Source organism: Pseudoliparis swirei, chromosome 6 (assembly GCF_029220125.1).
Source record: "Pseudoliparis swirei isolate HS2019 ecotype Mariana Trench chromosome 6, NWPU_hadal_v1, whole genome shotgun sequence".
NCBI classification, from domain to species: Eukaryota; Metazoa; Chordata; class Actinopteri; order Perciformes; family Liparidae; genus Pseudoliparis; species Pseudoliparis swirei.
Genome location: NC_079393.1, coordinates 26,226,316 through 26,239,638, shown reverse-complemented (window position 1 = coordinate 26,239,638; position 13,323 = coordinate 26,226,316). Strand labels below are relative to the sequence as shown.

The 13,323-nt window shown below is 43.6% G+C and overlaps 1 protein-coding gene across 3 annotated transcripts in view; it reads right to left on the bottom strand.

The window, feature by feature from the left end:
* Positions 1-13,323, bottom strand: part of ckap5 (cytoskeleton associated protein 5) — a 48,001-nt gene that overhangs the window by 23,218 nt on the left and 11,460 nt on the right. For all 3 annotated transcript variants that reach the window (XM_056415786.1, XM_056415787.1, XM_056415788.1), the window contains exons 8-25: positions 12,342-12,455; positions 11,257-11,361; positions 10,701-10,790; positions 9,122-9,286; positions 7,984-8,112; positions 7,719-7,877; positions 7,530-7,631; positions 7,250-7,360; positions 6,512-6,604; positions 6,047-6,232; positions 5,827-5,921; positions 5,538-5,721; positions 5,257-5,426; positions 4,846-5,020; positions 3,461-3,574; positions 2,536-2,664; positions 1,081-1,275; positions 809-935 (exon numbers count right to left, since the gene is read on the bottom strand). In XM_056415786.1, coding sequence (XP_056271761.1) covers positions 809-935; positions 1,081-1,275; positions 2,536-2,664; positions 3,461-3,574; positions 4,846-5,020; positions 5,257-5,426; positions 5,538-5,721; positions 5,827-5,921; positions 6,047-6,232; positions 6,512-6,604; positions 7,250-7,360; positions 7,530-7,631; positions 7,719-7,877; positions 7,984-8,112; positions 9,122-9,286; positions 10,701-10,790; positions 11,257-11,361; positions 12,342-12,455 — 2,443 coding nt within the window. The remainder of the gene's footprint in view (positions 1-808; positions 936-1,080; positions 1,276-2,535; positions 2,665-3,460; positions 3,575-4,845; positions 5,021-5,256; positions 5,427-5,537; positions 5,722-5,826; positions 5,922-6,046; positions 6,233-6,511; positions 6,605-7,249; positions 7,361-7,529; positions 7,632-7,718; positions 7,878-7,983; positions 8,113-9,121; positions 9,287-10,700; positions 10,791-11,256; positions 11,362-12,341; positions 12,456-13,323) is intronic.

Genomic DNA, 13,323 nt, shown 5'->3' with positions numbered 1-13,323 from the left:
GTTTGCCTCATTAAAGAGCGCCTTTTTGTTAATCTACACTGACTTCTCGATTCCTCTGCGCATAAGCTCCTGCACCTCGCTACCTGTGATGTCGGCGTGACATTATGGATGAATTTACATCTCTCCATCACACATTATTAACTTTACTTCCTCTCCGGAGTCTTAGTGACTTCACGTCTCATAAGGTCCGTTGGACCTGGCTGGACCTGATGCCATGGCCCTGCTGATGCCCCGCCCACTCCTCCTCTCGACCTCCATCTGCCTGATGGAGGTCTGGATCGTGGTCCATGCCTACTACCAACTACTCATACACTCTGTCATACTCATTGAATGTGTTGTAACTCTAATGATTCCTTCCTGGAGACGTTTCCACTTTAATGTTGGGAAGCCTTTGAAGGTCCAAGTCTGTAAGTAGTTTTGCATGTAGCATGGAAACATCCACTACGATACATTATCTGTGTACTTACTGTTGGAGTATAATCTTTGTGTTGTAGCAATAGATGCTCATCGGGACTACTAACTAGTCAGGGGAGTCATGTTGATGGATACTAGTAATTTCTGGTATGACAGCTTAATGCTAAATCATAATTTCATACTCACGTATATGTTTGTGGACAGTTTGTACGATCATGTCGTGTCATGTTTCCACAGTGAAAAATTCAACCCTAAACTCTACTCTGGATTCCTGAGTCTTTATTTCATGGAACTGCCGTTAGCAATCTGCTAAACTAACCTATAGAAGCAAGAGCGGAATACTAGCTCACAGTAGCACAGCTGTGGTTTTAATCCGTAATAATGATGCACAAACTTGAAGCAGCTCTGCTGGGCTCTGCGGAGCCCCTCCCCCCTCCAGCTTTGGCAGGAGCAGCCGGTTTAGCCGGCACCAAAGCTCTGGCTTTCTCCAGCATGCCGAGCACCTGATCTTTGGAGGCGGTCTGCAAGCAGACGAGGAGAGGGGGGAGAGAGAGAGAGAGAGACATCAATTAATGCAGACACGGTGGTTTTGCCTCACTGGAGGTCAGACCCTGAAAATGTATGTAGGTAAAAGTTTGCCACAGGCACAGTGCATCCGTCAAGTACTTTGAGTTTCCCGGCGGCCTTGTCCATTTTGTCGTAGCCCAGGTGCATCATGAAGGTGGGCAGGGCGTCCTGAGCCTTCTTCCTCACGTCCCCGTTTCTGTCCTCCAGACAGGAGTAGAGGTGAGGGACGCACAGCATCAGGTCCCCGGGTACCGTTCTCAGGGGGGGCAGCTTCTCCGCCAACCAGCCGAGCACCTGTGTGAGGAAGAGAGGAGGATCATGGGTAATCGTGAGTGTGCCTGAAACAATCCCTAAAACAATTTCAACGCTCTGAAGTCTGGACGGATGGTTTAGTGTTTTTATTTTTATGCATAAAAACATCAATATTTTTATTCTCAAACATAACATTGTGTTCAAATGTAATCTTGTCAAATTAAGTGTGAGTGAGAAACTTGAATGAATAGTTATAAACGATAATAATATATTATAATTATTCATTCAAGCTCTGAAGTCTGGATAGATGACTATAACAAAATCAACGAATGGTTAAATGTTTGTTTTTTATATTCATAAAAACATAAAATTGTCAAATCAAAAAGGAAATAGAAATCTATTTTATTGATTAAAACAAATTGTGTCAGTAGTTTTAAGAGACTCATTTCAATCTGCCTAGCGCTAGTGTGTGGTAGTTAAACAGCTCATAATTCATCTCTAATAGATATTAGATATTATTTTGCAAAGGCAAATTAAAATGTATGATGTGTTCAAATGTAATCTGATAAAATGTAGTGTGGGTGAGAAACATGAATGATGTTATAGTAGATAATCTATTTATAACTATTCTTTCAAGCTCTAAAGTCTGTATAGATGACGATAACAAAGTCAACCGATGGTTTAGCGTTTTTTGTATTCCTAAAAACATAAAAGTAAAAATTTTTAAAAGTAAACTAAAACAAATCGTCTGACATTTTAAATAATTTTTTAAATTTGTTATTAATCTTATAGAAATTAGATATTATTTCACAAAGGCAACTCAATTATAATTGAATGTATGATGTTTTCAAATGTATTCTGGTCAAATGTAGTGTGGGTGAGAAACATGAATAAATAGTTATAGTCGATAATCTATTTATAACTATGAACTCAAGTTTCTCACACACACTACATTTGACCAGATTACATTTGAACACATCATAAATTATAAATGTGCCTTTGCCCAATACTCATGGTCAGTGAACGGAGCCTGAACTCATCACGATGTAAGTGTTATGAACCTTTTCTAACATTCAGACTAGAAAAGCATACACGGCGTCCCGATTGTATATTTGACTGAATATTGTCGGATAACAGGTCAAACTTTATTTCACTCTGATGGTTAACGTTAAACTGTGTCATTACTCCACAATTCGCAAAAAAAGAGGGGGGAGAGGGGGTGACGGATTGACAACAATCCATTGACCCTCGAGTCCAGAAGGCACACAGAAATGGATTTGGTGTGTGCGTCACTGTGTGTACCTCCTGTCGGAGGAAGGGATTCTCCTTTCTGAGCTCCTCTGACAGATCTTCTCCCTCCAGCCAGTCCTTCATCCCTGTCTGCTCCACCCAGGCCTGCAGGGTGGTCATTGCAGCCGCCCTCACATTGGACTGCAGAGACACAGAGGACATGTCCACCATCACCCGTCAGGACCAAGAAACACAGCGCTTCGGATTTATTGGACTCCTTTCATCACGTATCAATCTAAAAGTGGACATCTTCCATGTGTGTATTCTGTATCAGTACGCTCCAGCTGTGCTGTATACTCCTCATTGTTGGTCGTAAACAGTTTTCCTCTGATTTACACCACCGGTCCAAAGTTTTAGAACACCCCCATTTCCCCAGTTTTTCAGTTAAAGTTCAGTGAAGAACCTGAAATGGTACAAAAGGTCAGCGGCAAACTGCCAGAGGTTAAACAAACAAAGTTTAGGTTACCAAAAACTGAAAAATAATGTACATTTCAGAGTTGTACAAGGCCTTTTTCAGGGAACGAGCCGTTAAGGGTTAACGAGGTGCAGCTGTTGTGGAAGTTAACGAAGCTTTGAAAGTTGACCTCGCAGTTCCTGCAGCTGTCTCCACTTGTGTTGATTGTCTGCATCAAAGCAGTGTGGGGACAGACGGTGTCACTGCACCCTCTGAAGCTTTACGTGGGCAGGAGTGTACTGCAGGAAGTCGTATGCACTGCTCTTATAATGGCAAGAAAAAGGCAATTAACAGAAGTCAGACCATAATAACCCTCAAAGGTGTCGCTCGTTGACCGGCAGTGTGTGCCTCCACTATATTCCGTCGTGATGGGTCTCATCGTTTCAGTGAAAACTTTAAACTTTCCAGTAACTTCGTGGACCATATGTGAGATGTATGTCGATGGCAGCGCTCCGTGGCCCCTGGAACCACGGGGTGCGTTACCTTGCTGTCTCCCAGTACGGTGATGATGGCGAATCCCAGGGCTTTAACGTGCTGCTTGAGTCCAGGTCCCATGGCTATAGACAGCTGCTGCAGAATAGCGAGAGTCTGCTGGACCTGGAAAACAAACAAACAGTCATTTTAAACTTCCCATTACTGTGGAAAGCAGTTTATTAATCAGGGAAATTATGCACCTGAAAAAAATATGAATAGCCTGATAGAAAAATAACGCCTCTGAACCATCACTAGAAGCACAATGACAATGAAATAACCTTGTAACTCGCCGATTACTTGATCAACAGGGTTCATACTGTTAGGTTGTAATAGTTTATTTGATTTTGCACATGTACATAGAGGAAGTCTTATGCTTTAAATTAATACATATAGAAAGATATTACAAAAGGAAATATTAGGGAGAATTATTCTGACTGTATTATGGCTTTATTGTAGAGCATTAGGGAAAGACTGTTTCCTGTCTTGACTGTATGTGATGTTCACATGCCAATGACAAGAAGTCATGTTGTGTATGTGCATGGAATAAATGTTCGTATTTCAGAATTGTCAAAGCCGGTTGATGCCTGTGAAGAGACTTTAATGCAGAGAATAATAGACTTATTGTGAAAATACTTGTTTCGTAACTTGACCGGAAGTGACGTTATGACCCAGGGTTCATGACCTTTTGACCCCTCAATTTTGATAGCGGACTTTTATCCAACAGGAAGGTGTTAAAGGCTGAACTAACTTTGGAGAGTAGGTGATGGCGACCAACACTCTTTGTACTGGGGGAATATCTCTCTTTCGTCTTGACCCGGGTCAGACAGCAACACCTGCTCGCTTTAGCTCGTACCTGTGGAGCCCGGATCACCACGGAACCTACGATCGTGAGCTTTTGGTTGTTTGTTTTCCATCGAGCGTGAGTTCCATCATAACTCACTCTTTAGTACACATGTGGACCAATCCAGGACTTTAAACCACATTTCCATGACCGATCCGTTTGTGAAATCTCAGTGCATACATGAACAAGTGAGAACACGTGTAGCTTAAATGAGGCACTAGTTTGATCAAAAGTTAAGGTGCGTTCACTTGCAGCGCGAAAAATGTGCGTATGCCGGCTTGTATTTTGAGCGTCACTTTTAAATGTTAATTTAACGTTAATTATTTAAAACTCCCTGTAAATGAAGACATCAATATAAGCACATTTCTGTGACTTTTCCAAAACTTTTTTTTCATTTTTTTCAGGACTTTTCCAGAAATAAGCATTTACAAATTCCATGACCTTTCCAGGTTTTCCATGACCTACGAACCCTGGATCCCAAAAATCTAATGAAACCGGGGCCAGCATGGTGAGTTGCGGCCTCTCTGCGGCGGCGCTCTGCTCTCGCGCTCACCAGGATCTTGTTGGAGTCTCCGAGTCGCGCCTTCAGGGCCAGCGGCAGGTCGCCCATGTTGGCCGTGATGAACTTGGCCTCCGAGACGACGGCCGCAGTCTCCTCCAGACCCTCCTTCCTGATCTTCCAGTTCTTATCCCCAATTTTGGACAGCAGATCACCGGTGATCTTGTCACTGAGACGGGAGGGAAGCCAAAGACAATCGGCACAATGCTTGGAGGGGACGTGCAGAGGGTGGGACATTTAGATAGAAACTCAGTGGAATGGAGAAAAGCATCGCGGCCCATCGAGTACAACGTCACTAAACATTGTCTTTGTTCAAATGTTCAGAGTAAATATGTCATGTTCAAGTGTAGCAACAGTGATGTCTCATGGAGATGTTTATCCATCAATTGGTAGACAGAGTGTTACCTGATATCTGTTCTGGGCAGTAGGTCCATAACGGCCTGTGCTCCTCCTCCTCCTCCTGCTCCTCCTCCTCCATCTCCATCTTCTTCCTGTTCCTCTCCATCATCACCCTCTTCTTCGGCTGCCGACTTCTTGGTGAATTTGATCGGTGCTGGTGGGGACTGGCCTTGCATCTGTGAAGTGACGCACAAACGGAGATCTTGTTTGTCGTCCCTTTACACCTATAGCCGCCTCTGGGAGATGTTTGCGTGGCGTGAATTGAACGCTCATTTCTCGCCCCGTACCTTCTGAATCTCGGCGTCTATCTGTGCGAGGAGAGCCGGCTTCTCGTCTTCAAAGAACATGCGAAGGCGAGCTCCCATGTAGAGGAACATGACCCCCAGCAGGACGATGGCGGCCGTCCGCACGGCGGGGTTCGTCGCCCCGAGGGCCGTCTTCACGTTATTGATGAAGCCCTTCACATTGATCCTGGAGACAGGGGGCGGGGCTTATTTGTCGGGCTTCTTTAGGACAAACACTTTCAAATGAATTTTTTATACAACAATGAGAATTAAAATAAGGACTGTCGCAGACCCAGCAAAGCCAAACTCCTTCATGGCATTAGCCAGCCAGTTGAGAGTTTCTGCCTGGTTTTTGGGGTTCTTCTGTGCAAACGCCATCGAGACGACCTGAAAAAATACAACCCGCGCTCCATAAACACAGCATGTCCATCATCTTGAACCAATGTAGTGTCAAGTCCTATTTGGGTCAAATTCACTTGTTATCGTCTACCATCCCTATTAAAAAGACAAACCTGGTCCGCGGTCCACGGCAGAGAGCAAGCCTCGCCGATAGCGGTCAGTCCCGCTTTGGCGTTCCCGCCACATTTGACGTCTCCAATCTTGTCCACCAAGCCATCCAAAACCACGGAGGCCGACATCTTTGAAAACTGTCCTCTCTGAGCGATGAGCGCCACAACGTGCAGCTTCATCTGCATCACCTACACGGGGCGGAGAGCGTCACAGTGGGTCAGATCCACAATTCACAGTTCGCTGTTCCAGCATCCCTCTCTTACGCCAGAACAAGTATAAAGCAGAACTAGTTATTCCGTGGTGGATGAAGGAAATAATAACCGTGTCCATGGAGTAAAGCCACGGAGATAAGCCCCGCCCCCTCTAAGACACGAATTAAGCTAAAAGCCACAAATGGCCACGCGAGCTTTGGGTGTGAACGCGGCTTTAGTCGACCTGCAGACAGTCAGTTCTAAAGACTGGCTCACCTGGAAGTTGGTCTCCTTCCAGCCTGGTTTCCTGGCCAGCATCCGGACTAAGGCCTGGCAGGGCATCTCCACCGTATCCATGGTCTCCACCGCCTGCAAGCAGACGCATCAACGCATTGACCAACGGTCCTGCGTATTGTTGCGTAACACGCCAGCCAACAGGCTTCAATGGAGACGTTTTACACAGAAGACTTCACCGTGACACGAGTTCAAGCGGCGTGCGGTTCCTCGACAATCGATCATTTGATGTCTTTGAAAATGTGCTTTATGGGGGATTCATCTAAATTCAGCAATGTCGAGATCGAGAATGCAAAAGGTTTGAAACATTAAAATGATCTCTAACTTGCGCGCTCACTCGAGTCACGATGCTCATCAGAATACTCATAATTGATTCGCTGACTAGCATCACATGAGATGATCCACACATGTAATTGGTCGGTGTGTTTCCTGGCTGAAGGAGTGCCTTAAAGACAGAAAGATAGAAAACCAGCGGTGTTTGGAATCGAAGGGCTCTCTCAAAATGTCGGAATTCTCGAATCATCTATTCGGGTCTAGACCACGGCTACTTGGTTAATATGCAGATTCTTTTTCCGGGATTTATAATTGTGTCCGTCGAGTGTAAAATCCCCCAATACAATACGTGACGAGTCCATTGAGATGCATTCAAATGCATATTCAGTTTCTGTAAGGAGGAAAACAAATGAATCCACAGCGTCATGGAGGAAGACGAGCGCTCACCCTCTGGAACTCCTCCATGCTGGCCAGCCTCTCCTTCCAGCTGGTCGAGTCCAGCTGCTGCACACAGGAAGCAGGAAGTACACCTGCAACCCGCTCCTCACACACTTCAATCTGACAAGACAACACACACACTTCGAGTCATTACAACCTCCAACAACAAAGTACGGGTAACGCTTCAAGTCAGTGTTCTGTGTAAATCAACTGGACTCGCGGAGCTTCTTTAGAGACTTTAAACAGTTTGTAGTTCTGATTTGATTAAAATACATGCGCACGGACTCACCGATAGCTCATTCTCAGTGAATTCTTTATTCTCAGGGCTCTTCTTGGCTTTCCCTCCAGCGACGGAGGCCGGTTTGCTCTTCTTGGATGGGCCGGCCGACGACTGCAGAGCAGAGAGAAACTTGTAGAACAACTGCAGACAGTTATGCAACGACGCCATTGGTCACAACGTGCAGCACTCGGAGCACACCTTGCTGGCAGCCGGGGTCTTCTTGGGTGGGGCAGAGGATTTAGGTGGCGCTTCAGCAGGGGGAGGAGCTTTAGCTGGAGCCTTCTTTTCCGCCCCTCCTCCTCCTCCTGCACCCTTCTTCCCTCCAAGGAGCTCTACTTTATCAGCAGACTCCTTTATCTGTTCACATATGGATTTTTTTTTTTAAAGAGGACAGTGGTGAGACGTTAATCAAAAATAAAAACGTTTTAATGTAGTCGCCCTTCTTCTATTGGTTATCCTTTACCTTATCCAGTTTGATTTTATCCAAATCGGACAGGAAAGGGTTCACGGCTTTCTCCCCCATCATCTTCAAGGCCGTGCCCAACGCTTCGAAGGCGGCGTCCCTCACCTCCGGGGCCGAGTCGTTCACTTGCTGAGGAGGTTCAAGAGAAAAAGAACAGGAACTCTTGTCAAAGATGACCCGAATTTCTCTTTTATTGTCTTCCTTTGAGTCACAAAACATGAATGAAACAGGTGAACCATCACCAGCGTAAAGAGCTGGAGCCTCAAGTGGGTTCATTAAACTAATACACCTTCTTGAAGGTATGAATGTGAACCCGTCGGCAACGAGATCCGTAGGCGTACCGCCAACTCCGCATTCAAGACGGAAAACAAAACTAAGAGATTCCTTTTACCTTTTCAAAATAAAAGTCTGCTTGGTCTATTCGAGAGGAAGTAACATAAAGCCTCTATAAATGTGTCATACGATACAATATCATCGAGGCAGCGTGGGAAATACACCAGGGCAAAACTGCCTCCAAGAAATATCATTTTGCCCCTGATTTCACCAGGAGAGGGTCAACTAATGCCCCCATTGCCTGTACTAGGTAGGTACTCTACAAAAAACTAAGAAATTAGTTATAATTGATATAAAAAATGGAATAATAATAAGTAACTACAAAGAAATAAGAATAGAATTGAATATAATTTCATGATTGGTTTGTTTTGTTTAAAAAAAAATCCAAGAAAACACTTTGAATCGGTAGACTCCTGCCTAATAGTCTTATTATTGCCTAATAGTCTAATTATTGCCATTTTAATGACAATTTCTCATATCCTGTAAGTATATTTATTATTTTTGAACAAAGGTTCAATGTTATTTCACAAGTTTGAAAAAGTGCCCCCAATTTCTTTTTAAATGCCCCTGGATGAAGTCAGTAGGGCAAAAATTGCCCCAAAAAATATATGTAAATGTCGTACCCTGGGCATACGTCAAAAGCAATAAGGCAAATACAAAACAGGCAATCAACCCAAAACAATCAACCTTCCACTGGGTCATTTACAGATGGTTTGATCCGTCTCCTGGAAGCTGTACTTGACGTTGTGATATGGAGACGGCACACTGTTTGTTATGATGAGCAGCTGGAGGACCATGCCGGTACCTTGATGAGAGCAGCGCACAGCGGCTTGAGGACGCTCTTGGGCAGCGTGGCCTGTGTGCAGTGTCTGAAGGAGCGGGCCAGGAACAGGGAGGCCTGCTGCTTGATGGAGGGGTTCTTATTGTCCATCACGCCCAGGATGTCCTCAGACATGTTCTGAAGAGTGGTCTGGAGAAGAAGAAGGAAAGACGCCATCTTTAAATGGGACAGTATATCAATTTACAGTCCATCAGATTTTAGATTAGAGCAGCTTGTGATATGACTTTAGCAGATTAAAACGTGGGGCGCAAGAGTATTACAGGGCAGGGGGAATGCAGGAAGACCTTTTCAGGAATTGAGTGGCTTTTCTGCTGTTGTCCTTCAAAACAAAAGCTCAACATTGAGCATGAATTGAGAATGGATTTTCTGCTGTTGTCCTTCAAAACAAAAGCTCAAAATGTTGCATGAATTGAGTGGATTTTCTGCTGTTGTCCTTCCGAACAAAAACTCAACATTGAACATGAATTGAGAATTGTTTTGAAGGACAACAGCAGAAAAGGCAAAGTTTGAAACTGAGCATGTTTTTTGCAAGGATAGAACTTTGTGTGCATTGTTCCAACAAAGTGATTTTTTTTGTCTGATGCAGCTGGTTTACTTAAAAGTTAATGCAACTTTCTTTATTTTATTATTTGAAAGATTACAGATAGTCACAAAAAGTTATTTCAATAAAACTTCTGCATAGACCATTTTGTTACACTGTGGTTGGTGGCATGAACATTTTTCTTCCTCCGAAGTGGGGCGTGACAAACATGTTGAGAACCACAGGATCAGGGCGTCTTCTGGAAATGCATTAGAAGCTCGTCTGCAGAGTCAGTCGAGTGCTTGATCAGAAACACCCATCAGCCCCGTAAAAGCAGGAATAATGTATGTTCGGAGTCACGGCACCATTGCCTCAATTTTATAGTAATAAAATTAAAACAACGATGATAACTTTGTGTCACACACACACACACACACACACGCACACACACACACACACGTCAATATACCGGAACAACAGGCCAAGCTGCCAGAAAGCAGTTTGGGCGTAAACATGATGAAAGAATGGACACCACTACGACAACAAACATCTTCATCAAGGTTATCAAAGTGAAAACAACAATGTGCTTCTTAAATGGTCTTTGTTGCAAGATGGTGGGTGTGGTGTGAGACCTGAACTCTGGCACATATACATAAATGTGTTTATTAACTGTGCCTTATCAAATAAACCAAAGAAGAAGAAATAATTGAATTAAAGCAACAGTATTATTAACAATTAAGAGTTGCTTTAATTAAATTGAAACAAATCCTTCTGAGTTCAGCTCTCGCCAGGCTGTTGAAAAGAGTCCTCATTTAAAACTCCAAAATCAAATCCAGATCAAAGTAGTTGCATCAAACCTAAAGTTCCAAAATGCATTGAAAACCCCGGGGCTGATGGTGTAAACTACAGCAGTAAAAAAAAAAAAAAATCTTAGCCGTTTTAAGTCACAGTAACTAATTCATCATCTATCACACTCAAATGTCTCACTAAATATTGACTCAAATCCAAAAGGACTGCACTTACAGTAAGGTAGATGGCATCAATGGCCTCCTGCAAGGCCTGGACCACCTGAGGCTTCTTTTCCTTGAACTTCTCCAGAATAGTTGGAACCACCTTTAAAAAAACCCACACAGATCGGAATTTAGTCGTCTTTTTTTTTTAGCGCAGAAACAAAAACACAGCGAATGGTAAATTCCCATGTAGTTTGCATATCCTGAATGGTATTGGTATTGTCCGACATAAAGTTACCACGTGACCACGCCCACTTGAATGCAGCGCCAGCATTCTGCTTTCCTGGCGGTGCATTTACATATAAAAAAATGTAAGAATAAACTTCGATGAAAAACATCAGTTACAGTACATGTTTACTGCGTTATTTACCCATCAATATTTCCACTAAAAAATAAAAAATAAAATACACTTCCATGTTCAAACCCCAAAAAGAGGTTGTGAAAATAGCCACTGCCTTAAGTTTCTGTAAAACAGCTATGCTAATGAGCTCTTTGTGTCGATTATATCCAACGGCTTCTCTATACTGAAAAAATTTAATAAAATAAAAAAATGACAGCGCTTTACTTACTTGTCCTGCGTACGTTCCAAACTTCTTCCGGAGACCGGAGGCCAGCGCCGCGAGACATTTAGCGGCGGCCGTCACCAGCATCACGTTGGCATCTTTCCCCACGACCTAAAAACATGAACCAAGCGGCGATGCAAACTTAGTGCACGCTGAGATGACGTACAAAGTCAAAGCAGGAACGCGCCGGGCGGCAACAATAATGATGAGAGAAATTTGCATGACGCCGATTTGCGAAAGCCTATCAGCATTAAGAGCTCTCCTCCACCTCATATCAGTCCAGAGACCAGCCGGAGCTCTAAATGTACTAGATAGATAGATCGATATATACTTTATTAATCCCCATGGGGAAATTAGTTCTCTGCATTTAACCCATCCTTAGTTATTAAGGAGCAGTGGGCTGCAGTGATGCGCCCGGGAAGCAACTGGGGGTTCAGTGCCTTGCTCAAGGACACTTCGACTTGCAACTAATGGGGAGAGCGGGGATCGAACAGACAACCTTGGGGTTGCAGGACGACCCCCTTACCCCACTGAGCGACAGCCCCCTGATATGAAGCACGTGGTACAAACAACAACCACGCTGCCGGATCTACACCCACATGGAAGCCCAGAAACTATTGGATTGGAATGAGTTAACAATCATTTGTTTACTCATTTTCACTTTTGACAATAGGGGAAATAGTTATTTTAGCATTTCCTCTCGTCTGTTTATGGCATTTAAATCTCAGCAACAACAAAAAAAGAGTTAATTTTTAGTTCACGCAGTTATAGTAAACCAGCCAGCGTGGGACAGTGAATGCACCACGGATGACGTTGTGAACCCAGAAGTGAAGCATTCAAGTTCCGAGATATCTGCACAGCGGCAACAGTGGCTGTTTATGCCACAGCTGACAATAAATGGCTTGGTTGATATGGGTTTCCATGGAGATAAGCCCCGCCTCCTCTCCGAATTGTCGAGCAAATGAAGCCAAAAAAGCCACACGGCACAGAAAGTCGCTTTGGATAAAGGCGTCAGCTGAATGACATGTAATGCTTAGTCATTTCACTTCAACCTGAGTCCACATACGATGAGACCGTGAAGAGCAACTCGCCTTCTTCAGAGCTCTGACGAGGTCTCCGTAGTCTCCGTTCTCCAGCTTGAGGTTCTTCGTTAGAGTCTCTACAGCCTCCAGAGCCTCTTTCCTCTCCTGCCACTTTTTAGCTTCCTGCAAGTACACACATTGCATTTCCTCACCCGGCATAACGACAACAGAAGGATCCACAGGGTTCATACACAGGGGACCAATGGGCGGCCAGGACTTTCAACCAAATGTCCATGACCAAACATGTTGTGAAATCTCGTGAGAACGTGTCGTATTTAACCTAACAATGTGAATTCCAAAAGCATACAGTATACAACCTAAAATAACTCAAATGAATGAGACAAGTTTGATAAAAAGAATAAAACATTTATGTCTTTTCAGTTAAGGTGCGTTCACTTGCAGCGAGAAAAATGTTCAGGTATGAAAGAGCATATGTCAGCTTTATATTTTGAGCGTCAGTCTTTTAAAAGCAAATTAATTATTTAAAACTCAGCGTAAATGCACATATGAATATCACAAATTTCCAGGAATTTTCCAAAACATGGAGGAATTAAATTTTTTTAAACCGACTTTTCCAGGCCTGGAAAATAAATAATTTAAAATTCCAGGACTTTTCCAGGTTTTCCATGACCGTACGAACCCTGTATATATATATATACTGTACATACATACATACATATATACATGCAGGGCTCCAGACTGCGACCAAATGGTCGCATTTTGCGCCTAAAATTAGACACAGTGCGAGTAAATTTTTCATCAACTCGCGCATGCGCGACCAGTAAATTAGCATTTCTTTTTTTTGTTCTTAAATATTTTTGTTGCTTACAAACTTGTTCTACACTTCAGCCCACTATAGTTAGCGGTAATGCCTGAATGACTGGTTTTCTAACCGACATTAACTCCAGAAGAAGAAGAAAGGAGACGAAAACCGAAGAAGAAGGCTGGCCTGTGTGTGTGTGTGTGTGTGTGTGTGGGGGGGGCTAATGTG